This window comes from Pezoporus occidentalis, unplaced genomic scaffold (genome assembly GCF_034315485.1).
Source record: "Pezoporus occidentalis ecotype Australia unplaced genomic scaffold, CSIRO_AGI_Poc_V1 ctg159, whole genome shotgun sequence".
Lineage (NCBI taxonomy): Eukaryota > Metazoa > Chordata > Aves > Psittaciformes > Psittacidae > Pezoporus > Pezoporus occidentalis.
This window is the reverse complement of record NW_026913415.1, coordinates 1,554,522-1,579,180: the sequence shown is the minus strand read 5'-3', so window position 1 is coordinate 1,579,180 and position 24,659 is coordinate 1,554,522. Positions and strand designations below refer to the sequence as shown.

Below are 24,659 nucleotides of genomic sequence, written 5' to 3'. Positions count from 1 at the left end.
CAGCGGCCCCCAGCGCCGCCGCTCAGCTCCGCTCCGCTTCCGCTTCCGGTGCCGCCCCGCGCGGCTCCGCCCGCCCCGGGGTCGCGGCTCAGCAGGGCCGGGGCCGGGCCGTTGGGAACGGGGTGCGGGGGGGGAACGGCTGGAACATCACTGTGACGTTGATCCAGGGAGACAGGGAGAGACAGAGAGCCATGGAGCCATAGAGCCATGGAGCCATGGAGCCATGGAGCCATGGAGCCATGGAGCTATAGAGCCATGGAGCTATGGAGCCATGGAGCTATGGAGCCATGGAGCTATAGAGCCATGGAGCTACGGAGCCATGGAGCTATGGAGCCATCGAGCCATAGAGCTATGGAGCCATGGAGCCATAGAGCCATGGAGCCATGGAGCCATAGAGCCATGGAGCCATAGAGCCATGGAGCCATAGAGCCATGGAGCTATGGAGCTATGGAGCCATGGAGCTATGGAGCCATGGAGCCATAGAGCCATAGAGCTATGGAGCCATAGAGCCATGGAGCCATAGAGCTATGGAGCCATAGAGCCATGGAGCTATGGAGCCATGGAGCCATAGGACCATGGAGCCATAGAGCCATGGAGCCATGGAGCCATAGAGCCATGGAGCCATGGAGCCATAGAGCCATGGAGCCATAGAGCCATGGAGCCATGGAGCCATAGAGCCATAGAGCCATGGAGCCATAGAGCTATGGAGCCATAGAGCCATAGAACCATGGAGCCATAGAGCTATGGAGCTATAGACCCCTAGAGCCATGGAGCCATAGAGCCACAGCTGGGGTTGGGTGGAAGGGACCTTAAAGCTCCTCCAGCTCCAACCCCTGCCACGGGCAGGGACACCTTCCACTAGAGCAGCTTGCTCCAAGCCCCTGTGTCCAACCTGGCCTCTGAGCCCATCTCCGGGGCTGGAGGTTGGTGCTGGTCCCTGTGACCTGATCGGCTCAGGAGGGGTGCGAGTCCTCCTGGGGTGGTGTCAGCCCTAGGGATGGAAGAGGAGCCTTCCTGTGCTTCCTTAGGGAACATGGGTTTCCAAGGGATCTCAGGGTTTGGAAGAGAAAAACAAGCAGCGTCCCACCAGGATGCTCCTATCCAAGCTGGGCTCCCTCCAGGCCCTTGCTAAGGAATCCAGGCTGTGCAGGGAGGGGAGGGACGGAGGGAAGGAGGCTGGGAATGGGAGCTTGCCTGGAGGGGTGGATTCCAGCCCAGACAGCGGCTGCCAGCACTGGGGGGTGAGCTGGGAGGGCTGCAGTGTGGCCACCACGGGTGCACAGAGCCTGTGGGGCTGGGGAGGAGGCAGGGGCAGTGATTTGGGTCCCTTTGGGTGCTGGGGCAGCGGGGCTGGAGGATGCAGCACAGCAGTGACAGGGCTGGGGGGTGTGTGGGCATGTCCCACACCTCGGGGTGAGGTTGGGGTGGCTGCTTTGGAGCCATGTCCCTGAGCACCCCAGAGCCAGGGGAGCCCCTTCTATCCCAGCACCATCCTGCCTCCAGTCGTGGTGCTGCTGGTGGCTAAATCCCATGCCCCAAGGGTGTCTGCTCCCCGCTGTTACCAGAACCCACCATAACTGCTTCAGGCACCCAGCCTTAAGAGCAGGTGAGTCCTTGGGCTGCTTCAGCAGAGCTTCAGTGGGGAAAAGCTGGAGCTGGGAAAAGCCAAACCCAGCAGTAGGGAGGAATCCTGGGGGAAAGGCTCTGCCATGGCCTGTGTGCTGCCCCGGCACGCTGGGGCCAGAGCCCAGGCAAAGCGAGCCCACAACAGGGATGCTGGGGACAGTGAGGAGGGAATCTCCCATGCAGTGAGCCCCAGCATCACCGCACTGGTACCCACTGCCCCGAACTGCACCACACCAGGCTGACACAGCCCAGCCCTCCAGGGGCACAGAGCCCTGCAAGGACCCAGGGCTCCCCCAGCCCACGGGAGCACCTTTGTGGCATGAAGAAAGGTGCTGGGAAACACTGAAATCCCCTTGGAGTGAGGAGCCCGGGACGGAGGAGACGGGCAGGGGCAGCGTGTGAAGAGGTAGAAGTTTATTGGAATATAAACATTCAGATAACCTGTAAGATAGAAAAAACCCAACAACAACATATACAGACACGTGTTGGAAGGAGACGTTGAGGTATTTATCCACCGCCTAGGCTATCACACCTTTATTTAGTTATCTTCTTTTTAAATAGCTAACAAAACTAGTAGCAAGGCTGCTGCAGCTGCTTGGAGAACCGGTGTTCCGATGTGAATCCCTCTGGAGCACGCACACAGGCATGGGGCGTTCACATTCACTTTGGGAGCAGAGCAGCCTCCCCCTCACCTCTTCCCCCCCTTTCCCAGCTCAACCGGACACTGGGAGCTGCCAGAGGAGGAGAAGCAGGTTTGGGTCTGTGGTCTGTGTTGGACATCGAACCCAGCTGGTGGCTCTCCCCCCGCCCCAGCTGCAGCAGCAGCATCGGAGGCTGCGTGGGGCCTCTCTAGTTTTGGTGTGTGAGTTTTGGCTGCTCGCTGCAAAACCTTGGCTGGTCTGGAGCTGGAGAGAGCCTTCAGCAAAGCAGAGCGCTTCACCCGAGGAGCAGGCCTACCCGCAGCATCGAAACCCTGAGAACTCGACAATCGAACAGGGGCGAGGGAAACGAAGGGCAGCCGGAGCGAGCAGGGATCCCCCGTCCTCACTCAGCATCCCCTGGCTCCTCTGCCCCATCCCTGCTGCTGGGTTCCGTAACCCTGGCCCCAAAGCCCGGCACCTCAGTAGATCTGGAGCTCAGCAAAAACAAGGGGTGAGCCAGTGTTAAAGCCGGGCTTAGGGGCAGGGTTACTCTTCACAGTCTGAGGGGTCCATCCTGCGCGCCGCGCGCTGAGGAAGGACCAGTTTATTGTCGCAGCTTATTTGTTACTGAGGTATCTGTTACGCATCCTGACTTGCTTCTTTCCCTGAATCGGATACAAAACAATCTGTTAGTCCCTGTCTAGTTCCAGTCTAGTTGTGTAAAGCTTATAAACATTAATACTCTAGTAGTGTCAGAGCTGTTGGAGCAGGTCAGTGATTCGAGTGCCTTTCTGTGCAAGAACACACAATGTTAGCATGTGATACATAAGCAAAACCACCCATTACTAAACCTCTGCTCCCCAGGACCAGAGAAGAAAGCATAAGGAAAAGCAAAAAAGTGCCCCAGTCCCACTCAGAGGAAACCCCACCCCCAAAGAAAAACCAAAACCAGATAAAAAAGGGAAAAAACCCAACAATCTGAAGGAGTCCCAGAGGCTGGAAAATCCTCTCCGAGGAGGAAACGCGGTGGGGGCCTCGCGGGATCTGCCAAGCAACCGCCCCACAGCCAGTGAGCGGCTCGGCTTCCCCATGCCCAGCTGAGCACTGGGATACCTGGCAGCAGCATCTCTCTCAGGACACACGCATCCTCCTCGAGCCCCCAGGATGGCAGCAGCAGGGTCAATCAACCCCTGGCATCTCAGCTCACCATTAGAGAGTGTGAGAGCCTCTTGCGACTCGGAGGTGCTGCCCGAGGCTTACACAAGTAATCAAGGCCGTACAGCCAAGGAGTGCTGGGGGATTACAAAGGAGAAGCTGACATGTGAGACTTTAAAGGATCATTCATTCATTTCTACGTGCATGTTTAAGCCCAATCCTCCTGCTCCTGGCTCCGTGCTTTTTAAAGCCACGGCTTTTCAGTAGTCTAAAGCAAAGAGCTCCTAGGAGCAGGACATCCTGGGAGCACAGGGCTTCTTCCCAAAGGCTGCCCAGTGTGGCTTAAGTCCTGTATTGCAGACACAAGCAGCTCTATGTGGGATAAAGTGGTGGCTGGGTGCAGCAGCACAAGACTGAGCCGTGCTGCCAGGGGCCAGAACCTGTATCTGTGTCACATAACGTCACCTAAAGCAGAGCTGGCACCTCCAAGCTGCCCTGAGCACCTCTGCCAAAGGCAAGCACAGATGCAGGAGCTTGGAAAAGCCACCAGGAGCTTGGAGACACCCTCGTGTCCAACAGGAAGGACAGCTCTTTTAAGGGGTTGCTCCTGCCTGCTTCTCCTACCTCTACCTGACCTGCTGGGCCATGCACGTGTCCTGGGGCGATGCTGCTCAGGGTGTCCCTTGCTGGCTGAAGGCTGGGGAAGCCACTGCTCCTTTGCTCAGCCTTTTCCTTTGCCTTTTGCCAAACCTTGTCTTTGGTGATCGAGTTAAAAAGGAACAATAAAACACAACGTCAGCACAACCACGTATAAAACCAAGCGATAAGATATGCCGAGGCTTCCTGAAGAGGTCCAAAACCAACCGACCCCAAACAAACAAAAACCCCCAACAACAAGTACATATCTGAGGTATTTCATCTGCTCAACAAAACCTGACTCGGGTCTGGAGGATGGGAAGGACGTCACCGGGGCAGGATGGTGCTTGCACCCCATCTCCAGGCTGGGGAAGGCCAAAGAAGAAGAGGGACAGGAGGAGACCACCTGAGCTCATGGAGTCACTACGGAGAGCCAGGGCCAGCCTTTGCTTGCTGGCAGCTGGAGGTCTGAGGGGAACAAGGGCAAGGAAGGGCTTGATTTCCTTTTGTCTGCTTCCACCCAGCAGAGCAAAAGGTCTCAGCTCCACTGAAAGCTGCTTGCTTTTTGCTCACGTGCAATTAGAAGGGGACTGGGCTTGTTCAGAGACCAGCAAGAAGATGTGTGTGATGTTAACCGTGATGCCTGCACGCACCCCGCAGACCTGCTGGATTACATCTACGCATCACCCTCTGCTGTCTTGGTGTCCAGATGTGGAGAGCTTCTTCCAGGGGCTACTGAAAGACCCCTCATGAGAAGGAAGTCACCCTGAGAAGCCTCCATCAAGCTAAGGTTGTGTCAAGGGGGCAGGGGATCAAAGCACCAAGCCACCGGCAGTCCAGGGTGAATGTCAGTGGGATGAGTTCCTCAATGGGAGAGACAGACAAGCTGAAGGGCATTTGAAACTCGGCTGAAAGCCTGAAGGCAACAGGAGTGATGTGGCCAGCACCAGCCAGGAGGGTGAAGTAGCTGATGTGATGGTTTTTAATGTGTCTATGGGTCAAACGTAGCAGTGAGAAGGTGCCTCTCTTCTTGCCAAGGCCTCAAAGAAGAAGTTGGCTCCTAAGCCAAGAGCACGTGTTCAACATATGAACACCAGAGAACAGCAGAGCCTGAAGAGGAAAAGTGAGGAGGCTTTTGGCCTTCTGCAGCACAAGCCACATGAGGATGGGGTCTCAGGATTGTCAATACATGGGGATGTTTTGTGGGAAGAGCCCAGTGGCTGCTGGTTCAAGGAGAACCAAGTTTCCCTGCCCCATCTCCAGCTCTTTCCACCTGCCTTGGTGACGTCTTGGCCATCTCTCACCCATCCCGCAGCTCCTAGAGATGATCCCTGATTGGAAAACGCCAGGCATGCCCCCCCCCTCCATGTCCCACCCCAACAGGAACACAGCAAAGCGTGGGAGGAGGAGGAGGAGGAAGAAAACAAACAGCAAAAGGGAGGAAAGAAAGGGGAGAACAAAGAATAAAGGCTGGGCAAACAGACGATGAGGAAAAACTTGCTGGCATGGAAAGGTTTCAGCAGCAGCAGCATCATCATCATCATCTTGCCGTTGGCCAAGCCCAAAACCAGGTTCCTTGAGATGAGGTAAATCTGTGCGACTCCTTCCTGGCTCGCTCCCTGCGGAGGGGCAGGGAGGAAGCTGGAGGCCAGTGTGAGACAGGAGGGCCGGGCCTTCCATCAGAGAGACCAGCTGGTGGAGGGCTCTGCGCCGGGGGTTCCCCGCGATGAGGTAGGGCTGGGAGAGCAGTGGGAGCTGCTGCTGCTGCTGCACGAGCTTTGGGTGCTGGAGCCTGCAATGAGGTGGACGACGGGCTTCTGGGCAAAGAGCACTCCTGCAAGGCAGGGGAAGGGAAGGGTGAGTGGGACTGGGGGGTGGCATGGCTCAGGGGACAGCGCAGAGGGCATCCATCCAACCCCAAACAGCCCAACAGAGAGGCTCAGTGTGAAACCACGCAGGCCTCTGGCATCAGGGGTCACCAGGATACAGGGAGGGATCCCCTGAGACTTGCTCCAGCAGGCTCGTGCTTACAGAGGGCAAAGATCTCAAATGCCTTCAACACCTTTAGAGGAGAAGCAGCTTTGGTCGTGCTGCAGCACCAGGCCTCCTACCTTGGCTCTGTCACCTCTGTGACCTGCAGACGTGAATGGCTTGAGCAGAGCATAAGGGGAACAATTCCCACTTCCCAGAGATGTGTTAAGGTAAACCTGAGTAAAGCCACTCCTCAGGAGAAGAGGGATAATACTCCTTCCTATGAACACGTCTACAGACATCCCTTCCTTCAGATGTTTAACACAACAACCACCCGAAGGAAAGGGCATTCATCCCTAGGACCAAAGGCAAGAGGAACCACCTCCAGCTGAGCTCCCCAAGCTGGGCAAGCTGTGCCTGCTTTACTCTGGCGAAGGCCAGCCCCGGGATCATGCCACCCTCTCCCTGTGCCACCAGCCTGGCTCTGACCAGGTTCTTTCTCACCAGCGTAAGTCGTGCCGTTGATCTCCACGGACATGTTGATGCTCCCAATGCCATTAGGTGACACGTTCAGCGCCGCTGCTGCCGCCGAGTCTGCTTTGCCTTCTTTCAAGAAGGAAGAGGTGAGGGTTAGAGAGAGGCTGCCCTGGTCCCTGCACCCCCAGGGATGATCAAAGGCGGACACAACCCTCCCGGGGTCTCCTCTCCCCACGCAATGTATGACAAGTCTACAAGGGTGGGTAAGTGTTTCAGTATGAACTAAACCCACCGGCATTCACAAACCTCTCCCTGACTCAGTCTGGAAGCCAAATTAACATCCCCCTTCAAAGCAGCAGCACAGGAGACAAGGCTGGAGGCCATCAGCTGCATGGTGGCTGTGGGGAGCCCCAGCGCAGGGCTCAGGCTGCAGCAGCCCCAGTGGCCGCTGGAGGGAGGGGACTATCCACAGGGCTAAGGACTGGAAGCCGGGAACACTGCTTCCCTGCCCTTACAGTGGCAATGTGGGTTTTCTGTACCCCTGGAGAGTCCTTTCTAAGCTGTGACAGGCTCCGAAGCACCTCTCCAAGCTCCGTGCTGTTTCTATGTTGTCATTGGGAAGGTCAGACTTGCCCACAGGCAGCTAAGAAAGGTGGGAAGAGGCTCATTGAATCCTGAGGGCTCAGCCTGTGGAGACTAAAATCATTCCCAGCATTTTGATGTAGGAAGTTCAGGGAGGAGAGAACAAAAACGGAGCGAGATGAGAGGGACTGAACATCACTTGATCAAATTTGAATTCCCTTGCTCTCACCGGTTTCATCCTTTGTTTGGACGTGAATGTGAAACTGAGGTGACCTTCAAACTGATGTGAACTCCCAATCCCACTGAACTCCACAGCAACCTGCTGCTGCTTCCGAGAGGAACCTGCCCTCACCCTCTGCTGTACATACTTCTGGCAAAGGGTCTCTAGACAGCATTTCCCAGCACTGCTAGCAAAGCCCTCGAGAAGAACCCTTCCCTTTCTTTAAGCCATGCCAAACTTGCCTGGCCTTGTGCCTACACCCAAATGTACAATTAATAGTGGGGCTGAGACCTTTAATTTCAATGGATCAAAAGGTTTGGAGGAAGCAGCTGCTGGCCCTGACAGTTGTGGAGGCTTTGCCTGTGCACTGAAGTGCAGCCCCGGGGACAGGTAAAGGAGCCAGGGCACTTAATCAGCTTTTGAAGCCCCCATCTAAGAGTATTGATCCTGACAACGTGACCTTTCCAGGGCGACTCCCCTTCTCCAAAGCATTTCAGGAGCGCATTTCCCAGGCCATGAATGCTGCTCGGAGGTGACCTTCTAACCCAGCCTTGCCAGGAGTTCTCTGCCTGGAGGCTGTGGAGGGCTGCAGCAGATGTTGGTAGCAATCACCTGACTTGCTAAAAGCCATTGGGCCCCCTGCACATACACAGGTCTTTGTGGCCTCCTCATCACACCTGACAAAGGATTCCTAAAAGCTGGATAGCCTGCTAGCCACACGGAGGGAGCTGGTACCTGCATGATTGATTCAAAGGGTTCCTGAGCAGGAAAGGAGAGAAAACCATCCTCTGCAGCACAGGGCTGGTTTGAGACTAAGAGCAGGGCAGGGGAGAGCTGAGCATCTGGCACATGATGGGCTTCCCCTCCAAAATGTCCCCAAAAGGGCTGCCTTCGGCTAGATTAAGCCATGCTCTTGGACTTGACATATATACCACGTATTAAACATGAGGGGGTCAGAAGTGTGGCCCAAAGCAATTTCAGCTGATCCATGTGCTTCCCATGAAGGAAGGAGCATCCTCACAGCGTAAAACAGCACTGCAAGGCCAACTGAGCTAGCATCAGCTGAAACCACTCATGGAATCATAGAAATCAGCTAGGTTGGGAAAGACCTTTAAGATCATCAGATCCAACCATTACGCCAGCGCTGCCCAGACCACCACTAACCCATGGCACACACCCAAGGTCTGTGGAGGCGTAACAGCTTGAGTCCTGCAGCAATCTCACTATGCCAAGCACAGGAGGTCAGAAGCTCAAGTGGGTTTTATCACCTTAGATGCAGAGCTTTCTGAAGCTAGGATGCTTCTGCATCCCGGCTGGATTCAGATGATGCTGGATTACGCATCAGTAAGTAAAACCTAAAGCTTTGCAGTTATGCTCCATTTAACAGCTCCCTGACAGCGACCCCTGCCTGGCACCCAGAGAGATAACCAAACCTGTGTGCAAAGAGGAGCAGTTCCCTCCTTGCTGCAGCCTGCAAAGGCTTTTTGTGCATGCGGAGGTGCTGCTTACCCTTGCCATTGATTTTGATCTTCATGGGGATCTGCCGCGCCATGCTGAAGAGGTTGCGCTGAAGAGCCTGCTGCACAAGCCGCTGCTCCTCCTCGCTCATCCGGGACACCTTCTTCTCCGGAGGCTCTCCCGACTCCAGCCTCTCCCTCAGCTGCTCCAGGGTGGCTGTTCTTGCTGCCACAGTTGCCTGCTGGCTAGCCAAGGTCACTGGCACAGCAATACGATTTGGCATAGACACAGTCAAGGGCACACTGTCACCTAGGAAAGGGAATCGTAGAACGGTTTGGGTTGGAAAGGACCTTAAGATCATCCAGTTCCAACCCCCTGCCATGGGCAGGGACATCTCACAATAGACCACGGCTCCCATGGGCCTGTCCAACCTGGCCTTGAACACTGCCAGGGATGGAGCATTCACCACTTCTCTCGCAACCTGTGCCACTGCTTCACCACCCTCACAGTAACAAACTTCTTCCTTATACCTAACCTGAACCTCCCCAGTTTAAGTTCAGACCCATCATCCCTTGTCCTGTCACTGCAGTCCCTGATGAAGAGTCCCTCTCCAGCATCCTTGTAGCCCCCTTCAGACACTGGAAGCTGCTCTGAGGTCTCCACGCAGCTTCCCTTCTCCAGGATGAACAGCCCCAGTGTTCTCAGCCTTAGTCCCTCCCACAGCCCTTCCTAAAGCAAGGTTTAAACCACAGGCAAACCCTGAGCCACCCAAATCCCACTCTTCTCAAGTCCAAAGTCATCTGGGTGGGTGAGGCAGGAAACAACCATGCTTCAGTGCCTGCACCTCTTAACTCAGCCCCCTCTTTGCTGTGGAAGTCACTGACCTTTCCTGACGGCTGCTGCCGGAGACACCCGAGGGTTGCTGGTCCCGCTGCCCGGCGCCACGCCGATGATGGGGAAGCGGATCTTAGGGGGAGACAGGAGGGAAGGAGGCCCCGTGGTGCTGGGGGAGTAGCTGAACAGAGAGGAGCTGTAGCTGGGCCGCCTGCCCTCCCGCCTGTTGCCATCGATTGCAGCCTGAAGCTCAGCAGGAGAGCTGAGGGATTTCTTCTCGCATTCGTAGGCATAGAGGTACTTCATGTACCTGGGGAGAGGGGAGCACAGGGCAACTCAGCAGGACATGGAATCATTCAGGAAGGCTTTCAGACCGAGGCCCTCCACAGCTCTGGAGTCTTTGTGTGCATATCACGACCGCTGCTGTGCTTGGTTTGATAAGGACTGAGCAGGGAGGGTGCGGAGCACAGCTCAAAGAAACCTTGAATTTACTCATTGTGTGTAGGAAAGCACCTGCTTACAAACTGCTACCCCCACAAGGGCAGAAAAGAATCCTCCAGAATTCCCTTACAGCTGTGATACCATCTGAACTGACATGAATTAAGACCAGAACTTTTAACACCCTAACCCTGTTTGTACCAAAGGCTGCAGGAATGGCAACAGAGGCTCTAATAACTTCCAAGAAAACAGAGTTTGCACAAGAGCTGGGGTGGGCTCCCAAAGCCCAACCTTCCATGCTCAGGTCACTAAAGCACAGCTTCACCCTGCTGCTTTCACAATGGGTTTACTTTCATTCTTCTTCCTCTTCTTATCCTACTTCTTTTTGCCTCCTCAATGTGAAGTACTACAGGTCAGAAAGCAATCCCCACAGTAAGCAGGTGCTACATCCAAGTTTCCACATGGCAGCAGTGATAACAGACATGAAATGATCAAGTTCATACTTGATGCCTACAGCTTGAGAGGCCTCTCCCTTCCCTCCTTGCTGGGTCAGTGCTCTCTTCAGAGACACAGCCCCAAGGAGATTAAGCTCAGATGAGGCAGGGAAGGCACAGGGTAGAATTTAACCTTTAACATCTCCACCCCAGTCCCTGCTCTGCCCTCCCCAGTCCCCACTGGGTGTTCACATCTGTGCTGCTGGCCCTGCAGGACTCACTGGGTTCGAAGCGTGAAGGCGGCGCTGGTGATGGAGGTGGGCAAATTAAGGCCTTTGGTGATCTCTCGCCAGATCTTCTTGTTGATGATTTCCACCAGCCCTCCTTTCTCAGTCACCAGCTTATAGAGCATGTAGAGATCCAGGATCTGCTTTGCCATGATGGGGATCCGATTGATGGGAGTTCCTGCAGGGAAACAGTGGGAAGGAAGCATGGAGTCAAGAGAGAAAAATGAGGCCAAGCAAAGCAGCAGGTTGGAGCTATCGATCCTCTTCCTAATAGGAAATGGAGGCAACTCTATTTGTAGCCTGACTTGAGGCCTCTTGATGGGCGAGTAAATGAGGCAGAGAAGTGTAGCTACATGGCACGTCCTTTCCATGACAAATCCTTTCCTGCAGGCAAAAGCAATTATCGGACAAATAATAACCTGCAGCTAAGAGCAACTTCTGAAATAGAAAGAGGGGAAGTGGGGACTATTCAATCCTGGGGGTTTGAATAGGGAGGGAGCAGCACAGAGGAATCGTGTTTTATGAGCTCCCAGGGCAATCTCAGATACAAATCTGCGTTGCTCATGCTCAGGAAGGGGCTGGGATTCAACTCCCTCACTTCCCAGAGTTTGCTATCCCGTCTCCAGATGTGTACCATGGCATAACCCCGGAGTTCTGCAACCCAACTGCCGCTGGAGCAGTGATGCCTTGTGAGAAAGCTAGAGCAATCATGGGGATGGTGGAGGTGAGCAAATGAGCAGGGTAAGGGAGCATCACACATGGGTGGATGCAGGGAGAAGCACCAGGCATCCAGGTGCTTTTTAGAGTCCAGAACAAGGTCCTACTCTATCCTTGTGAGGACAAAGAGGGAGATGACAAAACTGAACCACAAGGATAAAGTTATCTTGTGGGTTAAGAGAGGTAAGACAATGTGGTTTTTAAGCTGATAGGGCCCTTTCAGCAGCACCTTCCAGTGCTAAAGGTGCAGGGTTTGAAAAGGCCAAACTAATGAGATTGAGGCAAGGAGAGGAAGAGGGAGGAAAACTGCTGATGTAGCAAACCTTTTCTTCTGCATAGGAAACGCTGTCCTGGATCAAAGAGCCATCCATCTGAGGCCAGTATCCTGCCTACCACAATGCTCAGCACCAGCCTTCACAGGAAGGCCTGGGAAGTGCCGTAATGGACAATTATGGAATCCCCAACCCACAGGGGAGGCTTCTGCCACTGCTCAGCAGCCAGCGACTCGGTTAATGCCCCGAAGCAGAGCAGTTTATGGCCCTTATAAATGGGGTTTATTCTGTTGAGTGAAAAGGAGCTCAGCTCGGCCCTGCAGATGTCCTCATTATACATGGAAGTGTAATTTTTCCCCCCTTCTCCTTTCTTTTTGAAGCCTGTTATGCATTAGCTCATGGTACCAATTCCCACCAGTTAACGGGATGCTGGGTAGGAAAAGGAAACTTGTCCAGCTTTAAAAGGGCCGCCTTCAATTGTACCAAGTTAACTAACTCTTCAGCTGTAAGAACACATCAAGAACAACCTGATGGGGCTCAGTCTGCCAGCTGTTCAGTTTAGATCTTTCTTATCCTCTTCTCCTTGCCTGGTCTAAACAACCCTTTCCTCATCCAAAAGGAAAGCCCACAGAGCAGTAATTCCAGACCCTCTTCCCGCATTTCAGAGACAGCTCCCTCCAGGAACTCAGACGTTGGAACTGGATGAGCTTTAATGTCCTTTCCAACCCACACCATTCAAACTCCCTGCAGCTCCCGCATTCCAGGACCCAGTTCTTCCCAAAAGGAATAACCCCAGCCACCATTTTGTCTCGGTGTGTTACTGCAGGGCTCCGGAGCACACTCAGCATCATCCCAGCCACGCGGAGGGCTGGGAGTGCTCATGTTACCAGCCTGGAGTTATCATTCACCAGCTGAGCCCAGGAACCAGAGTCACACCTGCAAGTGAAGAGCAGGGACATGCTTCTCTCCCAGGTCTCCAGGAAGGAGCAGGGGTGGGGTTTCCAACCTGAAAATGCCCCTTCCTTGATGGCTCAGCATTCCCACCCCAGCAGCACGGAGAGCCAGGCTGTCCCAAGCAGCACCTTGCTTCACTGATGCAGGATCAAGACCCTCTCTCCCCGACCCCTCCAGCAACCCCGTGCTGCTCAAAGCCACCCGCTTCTCCCCAATCCAATTTAGGGAAGAGCATTAACTTGCCCAGAAGGGACTTTCATCCAGCTCTCCTTGGACGGTGACCAGATGGAGAGTGAAAGGGAAGGGTCACGGATAAGGCTCCTCAGGCAAAAAAGCTGCTAATGCAGGACTAGAAGGAAATAATCTGCTTTGTAATACCCTGCATTTCTCCTAAATGCAGCTGGACCCTTCTCTACATTCTCCCATCTCAGCAGCCGAAAAGGTACACGAGGATACTTCTCCAAACGCTCCTGTGAAAGGCACAAACGTCATCTACACCAGTGGGAAATAAAGGCTGAAATGGGTTTCTGCTCCTAGCTGGAATAGAACAGCAATCAGCTCTGCCCTCCCCACCTCACGTTACTACCCCTTTGACACCTTCCCTTCCTGAAGCTTGCTTTTAAACAAGCCCCACAGACCAAAGTGCCCTGAAATGTCATTAATAGCTTTATAAACTGAACTGAAACCTAGAGCTCCCCCCCTCCCCAGGGCCATAAAATTCCTTTATGCAGCCTGAGAAACTTTACAACAGGGAGCAAACTACTTCCATCCCTCTACCACCGGAGCAAGGAGCTGGGATCATTTTCCTCCTGTGTTTTCTTACAGTACCACACCAAGTAATATCCCCCCGAGCTGCGGTTTGGAGCTTGTACTTTTCGAAGCAAGGTGGAAATGGGCATGTTCCCTAGGATCCGAGTGCTAAAGAGTGGAGGAGCACAGGAAAGCTGCTCCCATTCCCTTCTCCACCCCCAATGCCTGGCTGAGGAAAGGCAAAGCGATAAAGTCTTTATTGGAAACCCCCAGTGCTCCAACAGGAAAGGCTGAAAAACGAGTATCATGGGAGGATTGGATGCTGAAGCCGAGCGGATCCTTTCACAGGCGGCTGCAAGGCTTGTCAGGGGCCATGATGGATTACTGTCATCTGGCAGCATCAGGATTAATGATGTGGAGGTCAGAGGGGAGAATTCCAGAGGGAAAGGTCAGCAGCCGGGGGCACAGCGTAAGACTTGTTGCCTTTTGATGGCAAACTCATTTTACTGTACTTCCAAGGCTCTCTATTCCGCCAGCTCTCAAATGCTGTACTTACTGTGCCTGCAAAGAGCTAAAGCCTAGCTCAGGAAGAGGGCGAGGAAGATGACTGCCTCCTCTCCTACTTTTCCTGCTCTCTTTCTTTACTACAACCCCAGCTACATAAGCACGAGCCATTCCTATAAGGAATCAGCCAAGGTGGGGGGTCACAAGGAATCTGTTTCCACTGGAAAAAGGGATGATTCATAGTTGAGGAGCACGGGAGACCTGAGGAAGACAAACTCTAGGGCAGGGAAACGCTGGAAGGAGAAGGAAGAAGCACCCCATTGCCCATGGTTTTCCAAAGGGAAAGACAGCTCTAACGACAACAGCAGATTCTGGAGTGAGTTTTCCTGGAGGAAGCCTGACTGTAGCTATAAACATCTCTATCCTTCCAGGGAATAAGCAGCCTTCTCTGCCAGGCTGTTTCACCCCATTCAAGAGCCTCTTGTTTCAGGCAGATGTTAACAGAAGGCTTCTAGGGATAGGCTTCAATGTCCCCTGTATCCCCAGTGCTGGAGAGGAGCAACTGTTGGATTTCCTTCCTTCAAGAGCTATTTAAGAAGGGCCTGAGGAAGCTGTAAGCCCAGCTAATCTCTAAGGACTGCTTCTACACCTCTTGGCAATGAACCAGGGGCACTGGCTGAGCCATCACCCAGGTTCTGCTCCCCAGCCAGTGGCTCAGGGCTGGGGCTCAACTTTCCATTGCTTGAAAGGGAACTAAGCTTTGGACCAAGGTCTTCCTCACTCACCCACGCATGCTGCCAAAGTTGGGTTTTCTTCCTCCTCTTCACCCTATCTAAGCCAGACTTCAGAGTGAGGTCTAAATCTGAAGGTGTAAACTGCTGTTACACAACAAAAAACTGCTCCTGTGAGACTGTTCTTAGCCAAATTATAGAGGTGATTGATGAAAATGCAAGTCCCCTGCAAGGGCCACTCTGTGCTCTGCTCCCCTTGTGCTGAGCCATGCCCACTGCAGGGAGTTCCCCACATCAAGCAGCCTAAGCCATGACTTGCCCTGCACTCAAGAGACAAAGAGCAGTTAATTATACCCAGCCTGGAGCAGTACTTTTCCAACCACCTCTCCCCCCCCAATTAACTTTCAGAAGTGGCCATTTTTTAGTAAGGAACAAAGGAATGTGAGAATTCCAGACATTTATTCTGCAGAGCCACATTCACATTGCAATAAAGCATGCAGCCGAGTGAAAAACAGGCAGAGAGGGGGCATTCTGAAGCCACAACCTGTCCAGGTAAGGAAAGAGCTGCTCTTCCCACCTTTCACTCTGAGGATGCTCAGAAGAGAAGCAGCATCAACCAGCCAAAAGGAACAACTTTTCCCCAGGAGCCTGGCGAAGGCCACAGTGATTGAAAATGTATTTTGAAGCAACTCTTGAAGAGATCTTCATGTTTCTTTGACAGGAGACGGTGTAATTACCTGGTAGGAATGCTCTCCCCACTCTCCCAGCCCTGACAGAGGTAAAATACAGTTCAAATGCAAGCAAATCAACTTGAACCCTGCACTATCTCAGCTCCTGGTGTGCCTGAATTCCTCTCCAAGGACAAACCCTGGCTGCCTTCATGCAGAGCCGCCTGCTCAGCCATCCCAGCGTTAGATGTTGGGTTGACTGGATGGCAAAGTAAAAAGCAAAGCCTCCAGAAGGGGAAAGCAGCTTTTCCCTATCCTCCTTGTGGTGCCACAGCTGATGGAATCTCTCCCTAGGCATGGCACTTCCCCAGCAGGCATCCTCACCTCCCAACAGGAATGTCACCACCTGATCCGCAAGCCTGCAGACCATTAGACACTCCTATCAAAGCAGGAGCCGGGCTAGAGGGTAATTAATCATGCTCTATTTGACAGGAGGCCCACTTCTTATCTGCACCCCTTGAAACGCCATCAGTTGCTGCTTCCCTCCTCGATAAATGAGGCTGACAGCAGCCCCTGATCAGATTTCAGCTGCTGAACCAGAGGCAGCCGAGCTGGCATCACCCCTCTTGTGTTAGCCAAGGCTCCAGCCACATTCACCTTCCCAAAGTGGGCTCTTCTCCATCCTCAAACCAGGCATCCCACAGAGATTCCCAGCTCAGCTATCATCCAGCTGTTTGGCTGCCCAGTGTATTTGCTATTACGGATTTCTTCTGCAGATGTTTAACGCCAGCAACTGAGGTGGGTTTCCATACCTATGGCCTCTGAACCAGATAAACTCTTCTCTAGGCAGACAGGGACAACTAGGACAGGACAGAAGCAAAGCAGGATGCACACAACCTCAACAATTGGAGCATCTTCATGTCAAATGGTTCCACCTTTTCCGTCCACCTGGATATCTCTCTCAGTGCTGAGCTAATTTCACTGCTTGAGGGCTGTTAAGATGTAGGGGAAGAACATTTGGACCACAAATACAGGTCCAAGAACACCCATAGCAAAGAGGAAGTGCTGCTATAAAGAAAGAGCTGGAGAAGACCAGGATTTGAGAGACAAACATCCAGTTAGAGATGCTGGAGAAACATGGGACAATTTAACATCTCCATCTTCAGGGGAAGTGAGGAAAAACCCCACTTTGACCCCATCATTCTGTATATGCAGGAAGGAGCACCTGGGATTCAGACCAGGCAATCCCAGGAGCAGGCAGCTATCAGATGAATACAGAAAGGTTCATGCAAAGCAACACCCCCCAGTCCTTTCCAATTCATGTGTGTGCCTTGTCCAGTGCCACCTCAGTTCATACCAACACATTTCAGCTGCTCAAACCTCCTCTCTGCTGGCTAAACCTAAATCTCCTGGAAGCCAGAACCAAGGCAACTTCTAACAGTATTTTCCCATTACAACTGCAGCTTCCAATATGATTTCTCTTGGAGCTAAAGCAATCTTCACTCTAAACCACGAGGTTTCAGTTGCTTAAAGCCAAGGGATATCCATTATTTGAATCAAGCTGTGTATTCTCCCTCCAAATATGGGGAATTTCCAGGCTTTTTTCAAATCAGAGAGAAAAAGCTCATGCCTCAAGTCTGCAATGAATGTTCTGATGGCTGAAAACAGAAGGGGGAGGAAGTTTGGGTTTCATGGGAAGGACCTGCTGATAACTACTTCTAAGTTACTGCAGTTTGCAAACCAGCCTAAGTAAACTCCCCCAGAATACCACCTTATGTAGCTGGTGGGGACTTTTAGTCACCGGGCACCTGTGGTTGATGAGCAAAACATTCCCTGCAAGAGCTTTCTGGAAGCTGCAGAGAGCCCTACCTCAGGGCCAGGCCCGGGCATCCCCAGAGGAGCTGGATTCAAGCTGTCCAGAGCTCCCAAGCACTTTGCTTTGCACGTGATTTTATCCCGCATCCCTCAGAAGTGTTTCAGTGCATGGAGTTCTCTGTTCCCTGCTCTGGAAGGCTCAAAGCACTTAAAGAATATTGAGGAATGTGAAGCAAAGTGCCAGTTGGCCCTGCAACTTCAGGGAAAGCCATTCTTTCTAACAATATAAAGGTAAAACCCTACAATAGTTCACTGATTCCCACTGCTCACCATCTGCACAAGACAACAGTCCTCACTCTTCCTGAGGCTAGGCACAGCTGACCAAAGAAGAGGCTCTTTAAAGGAGGTGCAGGAGGCAGAGACGTAGCTGTGTACAAACCCAAGGCTCTGCTGGGGAAGAGGACTCTGTCTGGTTGATGGGGACCATCCAGAAGACACCTCTGCAGTGCCTGAAGTGAGACCTTTCCCACTGCAGAACATCAGTTGCTATTCAGGGAAGCATTTGCTGCGGCTCAGCAGTAAGCAGGTAGCACGAGCAAAGGATGCTGAGAATTTATGTCTATTGATGTCTCATTTCAGGAGCTATGTTGCTTAAAGCAGATTCAAAAAGACCCCAAGAGGATCAAAAGAAGAACCCAGCAAAATGGAATCAGTAGAAAACTGAAGTGTATTCCCTGACCAACCATTTCATAAACACCTTGGCTCATAGACAGAGGAATCCACCAGTAAATGCTTTTGTCAATACCCTGGATTTGTTGTATTTCCCCATCCAAACGTGCAGACAGAGCATCCAACAGCAGGAAAACATTAAAACCACACGCTCTGACTCACAAAGCCCCTTCTATGTGTATACACATAAAGCCCCTGAATGGTCAAGCCATCTGGGAAAACCAAGGTCAGGCACAAACCTTGACCAGCACGAGTAGAGCTCTACAATCGGAGACATTTTATGAGGTCTTCACAAAGGCAGTACTTCAAACGAACCAAACAGCTTCCCCTGCAAGGCAGCCTTTCCTCACACACCAGAGCACGCGCTTGGATCTCTTCCCCATCAAACCCTTCTAGAGGCATGTCTTGCATGAACACTGCTGATCCTTCCAGGGGATCAAACAATCCCCACTACTCCAGTGCTCTCCCAATCAGTACTAGTGGGATACAATCAGCTCAGTTCCCTGAAAAGGGGTGGAAGGTCTCTCTGACACCAAGTCTGAGCCCAGTAAATGAACTTGCCCATCTGGTTGCATACATTGCTGTTATACAATTCTTTCTAGTAATACAAAAGATGGGGCAAACACAAGATTATCCTGAGTTATTGTAATGGATGCAGCTCTAGTCTGGGTAAACTGCTCTGCCTGCAGCATCCTCAGTGGCAGGCAGAACAAATCCAGCCTCCATGCCTGCAATGCAACCCCCTCCAGAGGGCACCAGCAGAGAAGCCCCAGCCAGTGGCCTTTACAACACCCTGAACCACAAACTAGCCCAGAGAGCAGCTCCTCATGCAGCAGGGGGTTAAGAATACAGCTTTGGAGAACTCAGACCTCAAGCCATCAAGGCTCAACCTGTCACAAGCCCCCAGATCAGCAATGAAGATGGAGGGAAGCCACGGCTGAAGGTTTTTATCCCCACTCAGTCCAAGGAAAGACAACTTTTGGGTTGAGACTGAGGAAAAGCTGGACAAAGAGAAGGTGGAAGTGGTAATATAGTGAACATCATCCCTGTCAAGTGGCATCAGGTCAGTCCTGTCACAGGCCTGGTTCAAAGCTAGTCCTGCACACTAACTGCTCTTCCCTCCTCACCCCATCTGCCCCTTCAATCACAGCCATGGTGGGACCCATATAACTAAACACATACAAGGAATAAAACATCCAACAAAAGAAGAGTTACAGCCTTCCTCTCATCTCCCTCTTCCATCATTATTGCCACTGAAGGGCCATTTTATCACTTGCAGCTGTGGTCATTCAGGGACAACCTGCTGTGCTCAGAGGCAGATGAGACCTGCACATTTGATCTGTATTAAGCTTGTTTCATGGCTCCACATTTCGAGGTACATTCCTAACAGCAGCACCAACCACCGAATCTTTTCATCCCTCCAACTACTCAGTAGCTCCTGTGAAATGGGGCATTTATCTTCCACATCAGGCTTTTTGGTGCAGCAGCAGTTAGCAATCTGTGCTTCAAATCCAGCAGCCCCAAACAAGGTGTGGGGGGGGGGCTTCTCCTGGACAACAGCAAAAGCCCCATCTTTACACCAGCAATGTTTATTAGCAGAGCTGCTTTCCAGTCCCTTCAGAAACGAGGTGCAAATGAAGCAGCTCTTCACACATAGGAGCTAAGAAACACAGGACTTTGCTCTCAGCTGCCGTACAGCTGCTGAAGAAACAGGCCAAGTTAAGAGAGCTCCTGTGCAGCAGGACACAGCAGCTCACATTCCTGACAGAAGAGAAGCTCCCTCCTTTAGCTCAACCTATGCTGGTCAGTTCTATCAACCTGAAGGTGTTTAGCTCCCCAGAGTCCTTCTCCCTATTGCTTTTGGGGGGACCCAGACGTACAGCAAGCCCGTAACTACCCATACTCTGCAACTCAGCCAGCTTCCCAGCATGGAGGAGGTTGGATTTGTTCTGCCTGCTGCTGAGGATGCTGCAGGCAGGAGCAGTTTGCCAAGTGCCCAGGCTAGAGCTGCATCCATCACTGGACAGTGAGGGCCAAACCTTTCCAGCCCCTCTGGCAGAGGACTGTCCAGTTCACATCTCTCCCCCATGGGTCCTGGGCCCTTTAGATTTCAGTTACAGTCCTTCCAGCAAGCACAAACCCAAGGGAATCCCCAGCAAACAAATGCACTGGGAATGCCCAGATGATTAAAAGCTCAACTCCGCCAGCAAGCAGCTGGTGACCAGCTCAGCCCCTGCATGGGCAATGTGTCAGTTATGAATAATTGAAAGGGAATAGGAAGGAGACACTGAAGTATGAAGCAGATTTCTCTCTGGGTAGCTGGAGGTTTCTATTGCTGCCAGTCAAACCCTGCAGATGATTGTCTTGTCTGTCAGGCATCCCAGCCCTTACATTAACAGTTGAGCTCAGGTTAACATGGGCAGGTAAACTAATCAAGCTTGGTTATGCCTCTGCACACAAAAGCCAAACCCAGCAGCAAAACCCAGCTCTCATTTTTACCTGCCTTGGGCAGCACAATCTCAAACTGCAGGAGAGGGAAAGCTCACCCAGGTCATGCCAGGGAAAACAGACATGGATATGAAGGGCAATTGGAATAGCTGCATTTAGGATCGCTTTCCCTCTTCCCTCATCCACACAGCAGGATGCATCTGAAGATGCAGGGCTCAAAAACCAACCGGAAGTAAGACTCTAGTTCCAACGCAGCAACCAGATCACCTTCAAATAGATAAGGCTGAGGTGGTGCAGCTTTATCCTTTATGAGACTCTCAGGGAACAATACTGGTGACACCAAGGCAGCCCCACTTCCAAGTAAGCATGACTGGGCTTGTTTGCCTCAGCACACTCTGAAAGCATCATGCCATGAGGATGGAAAGGGTCCTTTATACATCTGCTCTTCACACCTCCCTTCAGCAGACTCTTTGGGAACAAAGAAAAGGTCTATAGCACAGTTTTATGCTTTATGTCTTTGTTGAAGAGTGTCTGGCCTGGAGGGGTAAAGGAGGAGAGCACCACAAAGGATCTACCACACATGTTCAGATGTCTATTTTACACAATAGCACATCTATGTACATGTTTATGATGAACAGTTTGCAATGAGGGGACTGAGCTTTCATAACTAGGGGACAAAGACTTGTGGCATCCCAGCTGAGCTCCTTCACATGTGCATCACTGCTCCTGCAGCCAAGAGAGATGCAAGTTGGTGACACCACAGGGAGGAATGTGAGAAACTGGGCACCTCCTCACTCAGTTACACAAGATAACTGAACAGAAAGCTGACACATTGCCAATCTGCAGGGAAATGTGGCTTGGTGTCTGTTTTCCCAGTCCCCAGATTGTATGCTGCTACTCCATGCAGGCTGTGAAGGCATTCATACTCAGCTTCCAAATGCCAATGAAATCGAACACGAGAAGATGTGTGATCATACCACATGAAGGGGGAGACCAGAGAATTTCTAATGGTGCTGGGTTCCTTGGGGAACCATGCTTCTTCATCTCTTCAATGCATGGACAACATGAATATTAGGTAGGAGGACAAAGAAATAGCATCTGTGTAACTAAGCTACAAGGCAGGTCCTTTCCTACCATGCTCCTTCTCCCAGGGCGAAGATCTGAAGTCTTACCACTGCTCTTCCATCTGATCTGCAAGTTCAAGGGTTGGAGGTGCTCTTTCAAGCTCAGAAGGGAAGAAGTCACAGGCAGCAGCACCCCTTTGCCCCACTGTACCACATCCAAGTTCAAACAAATGCTTACTCACCCCTCTTCTGCATGAAGATGAAGAGGTCATCCAGGAACTCTTTCCGTTCAGGGTCACTATCCAGTTCATAGAGCTATAGGAGGGAAATAAGGATGAAGGCACAAGCCACAATGCAACAGAAAATCAAGTAATAATATCAGCTTCTTCCAGTGGGGATCTGGTGCTTGCACTGGATGCAAAACAAGGAAGGATTCCTGAGTGCTCTGGTGGCCAAGGCTGCTGTGCCAGTTAAAAGATCCTTCTTACTGGTTGCCTTGCTCAGCCCCTCAGTAACTCATCCTGGCACAGCAGAGACCAGTGCCCCAAAGGGAACAGGATTCGACCCAGTTAACAGCACTGCTACAGAGCAGGGTTTGAAACCACCTGAAAGCAAAGGGGAGAGGAAGTATTAAGGCAAGCGAGACAGAAAGATGAGACAACCCAAAGGAAGGTGACAGTGGTTCAGGGCAGCTTAGTGTCTGTACCCTTGAAGCATCAGATGGGTTAAGCTCTCTGCAGCTTCTCCCAGCCTCAGGATTCCCTCCTTTAGGGATTGTCACCTAAGTGACAAACTGATCCCTTGAAGGAGCAGAGGAAAGGAGTGAGCTTTCCTGTAACTACTAATGCCTGCAGGAAGGAGTCCTCTAAAATAAGCCCCAAAGCCTTCAAAACTAGCAGAAACCAGCCTGGAAATTAGCTGCAGAAATCACTTTACCAACAGGCTTAACCACCTAAGCACTTAAAGCTCCCTAGGCAGCTATTCCAAAGGAGAGGCACTGTGTGTTAGCATTAGCCACTGCTTTTCAGAAGGGAAAAGCATGAGTGTCATCTCACAACTGCCTCTTCCCCGAAAGATCTAATTCTCACCTAGCAAGAATCCTATGAGGCCACAAAGTGACAGGCTGAGAGGGCTCAAGTCCATCCCTCACCGAGATACAGGACAGATGACAAGAGAGAAGACAACACTCTACATGAAGAGTTCAATATCTTCTCTTGTCTGCACTGAGGAGGAATCCTGCATCACTCCAGGGAATTATGTGCTGCTTGTGGAGCAGCTCAATGGAAAAGCGAAGATTCCCTGGGAAATACATATTCCAGCCTCTCTGTGGGTGCTGCTAGCTACTTGGTATTCACCCAGTCCAGGAGAAGAGGGGCTTTTTGGGCTCATTTCCTGTGAAGCTCTGTGCTTTCTCACATCCCAGCTCGGGGAAGAGAACACAGCAGTGTATTTGCAGAGCAATTAGCTGCCCCCTTTCAGAAAGAGCCAGCTTGGTTTCAAATGAATTCCTCTGGCTGGTGTGACACACAGCTGCCACATTCAAATCCAGGTTCAAGAAACAAACCACCCTTCTCTCAGCTGCAAAAAGTATTGACTAATATTATAAATGCCTAGAGTCAGGTTAGTAAGTCTTAGTTCAAACCATATTCCAGTCAGCAAAAGCAACAAAATAGCCCCAAAACAGCAGGTCTGTAGGCAGAACAAAGCAGTTTAGTTACAAATTCACTACAGGGGAATAGTGAGGGCTCCACAGTGACCCTCTGGCACAGATCAGGGGAAAACCCCCCTCAAATCCCATGATCCCACTGACCTTGGCAAAGTCTCGGGAAATTTCTCTTCCTCTGCATCCATCACCTTCATCGCTCCAGGTCACGCTGCCATTCTAGGGAGAGGGAAACGACAGGATGTAAGGATCTGCATGGACAGGCTTTGCAGCCAGTTCCAAACGCTTCCAAATAGGCAATCTGGGGGCAAACACACATGCAAAAGCAGCTGCTGGCTTAGACCAAGATGACCAGAAAGACAGGGGACATTGGTGCATCTGTCCCATCTCACTTCCCTGGAAAGGGAAGTGGCATTTCACCTTCCAGGCTGCTACTGAAGGCAGGGGAAGTTTCCAGCCCTAAGTTTTAACCCATGGAATTGCATCACCAAGAAGTTGTCTTGGCACCAGGAAAAGCCATTCCAGAGGAAAGTCCTCAATCTGCTGAACCCTGTAGGAGGTGCTCTGCTGCAGTGAGGTTCAGCACCTAAAGAGATGCTCTGTGTCCATCCTTTTACCAAGTGCTCATCCTAGAGCCCCTAGGAAAGGTGCAGGTGTTACTCAAGCATCCCTCCCTCCTACCAGGCAACACTTGGAAATGCCCTCTGTCCTCCCCCAGCTTGCCTGCCAAACCAGAAGAGGGAGATAAACCCCTTGGAAAGCTTCTTGCCCACCCAGGACATTTCCTCCTGGAAGCTGCCGGACGTGGCTTGTCCTCATAGAAATGGAAAGCTCAGCTTTGCTGGATTAAGGTTCATTCTTCTCAGGCATTAAAGGGATTACTCTAGTTGGGCCTATTCCACTTGGTAAATCATCAGCTTGAAATGATCACCAGAAGGAGCAGCCTCTGGCAGTATGGCAGAGGCCAGGTGAATGATGATGAGATACATTCAAGCATCTTTAAACCATCAACTTCTTGAAGTGCTCCAGAGCCACTCAATGCAAAAGAAGAGCCAAATCCACTCAACCCAGTACCTCTGATTACCCTGTCCTGATAAACACACAGCATCCTAGCACAGAAGAGCACTGAGGAGAGAGAGCAAAAGGTTTCAGCACAAGAAAAGCCAGCATGTGAATTAGAGAGGTGGTCCAATACCTGAAATCTCGGAGTCATCTGGTTGTGACACATCCATTGAATTAGAAAGATGAATAGCTCCCGTCAAGGCCGGGCAAAGCTACACTTCCCCCTTTAAACAACACTGCAGTGAGCTGCCCTAATGCCTGCTGATTTAGTTTGAGCCAGTAATTCCTCCTGGAAAGTCAATTATCCAGTGAGTCCCATCAACTGAAAGATATTTAATGGGGGATTATTGCCACTTCTGTTATGTCAGCTGTTTATTGCAGCAGATCAATTCCCAGCCCTCTCTAGGAAGGGATCTGAAGCCTGGTTTTGTTCACAGGAGGATTCGTCTTGGTGTCCTTTGCTAGCAGAGATAAAAACCACAGGGCTTTGCTAATTATGGCAACATCCAGCTGCTCCTCAACC

The 24,659-nt window shown here is 51.7% G+C and overlaps 2 protein-coding genes across 6 annotated transcripts in view; one reads left to right on the top strand and one right to left on the bottom strand.

The window, feature by feature from the left end:
• The window catches only part of SEMA7A (semaphorin 7A (JohnMiltonHagen blood group)), a 139,710-nt gene that overhangs the window by 59,442 nt on the left and 55,609 nt on the right, over positions 1 to 24,659 (top strand). The window lies entirely within an intron of this gene.
• ARID3B (AT-rich interaction domain 3B) overlaps positions 4,321 to 24,659 on the bottom strand; it is a 30,880-nt gene continuing 10,541 nt past the window's right edge. For 2 of the 5 annotated variants that reach the window (XM_062612174.1, XM_062612175.1), the window contains exons 3-8: positions 23,222 to 23,293; positions 21,654 to 21,726; positions 10,754 to 10,937; positions 9,651 to 9,910; positions 8,818 to 9,075; positions 5,912 to 6,635 (exon numbers count right to left, since the gene is read on the bottom strand). In XM_062612174.1, the coding sequence (XP_062468158.1) occupies positions 6,340 to 6,635; positions 8,818 to 9,075; positions 9,651 to 9,910; positions 10,754 to 10,937; positions 21,654 to 21,726; positions 23,222 to 23,293 (1,143 nt within the window). In that variant the 3' untranslated portion in view covers positions 5,912 to 6,339. The other 3 variants (XM_062612172.1, XM_062612173.1, XM_062612176.1) reach the window with 3 other exon arrangements.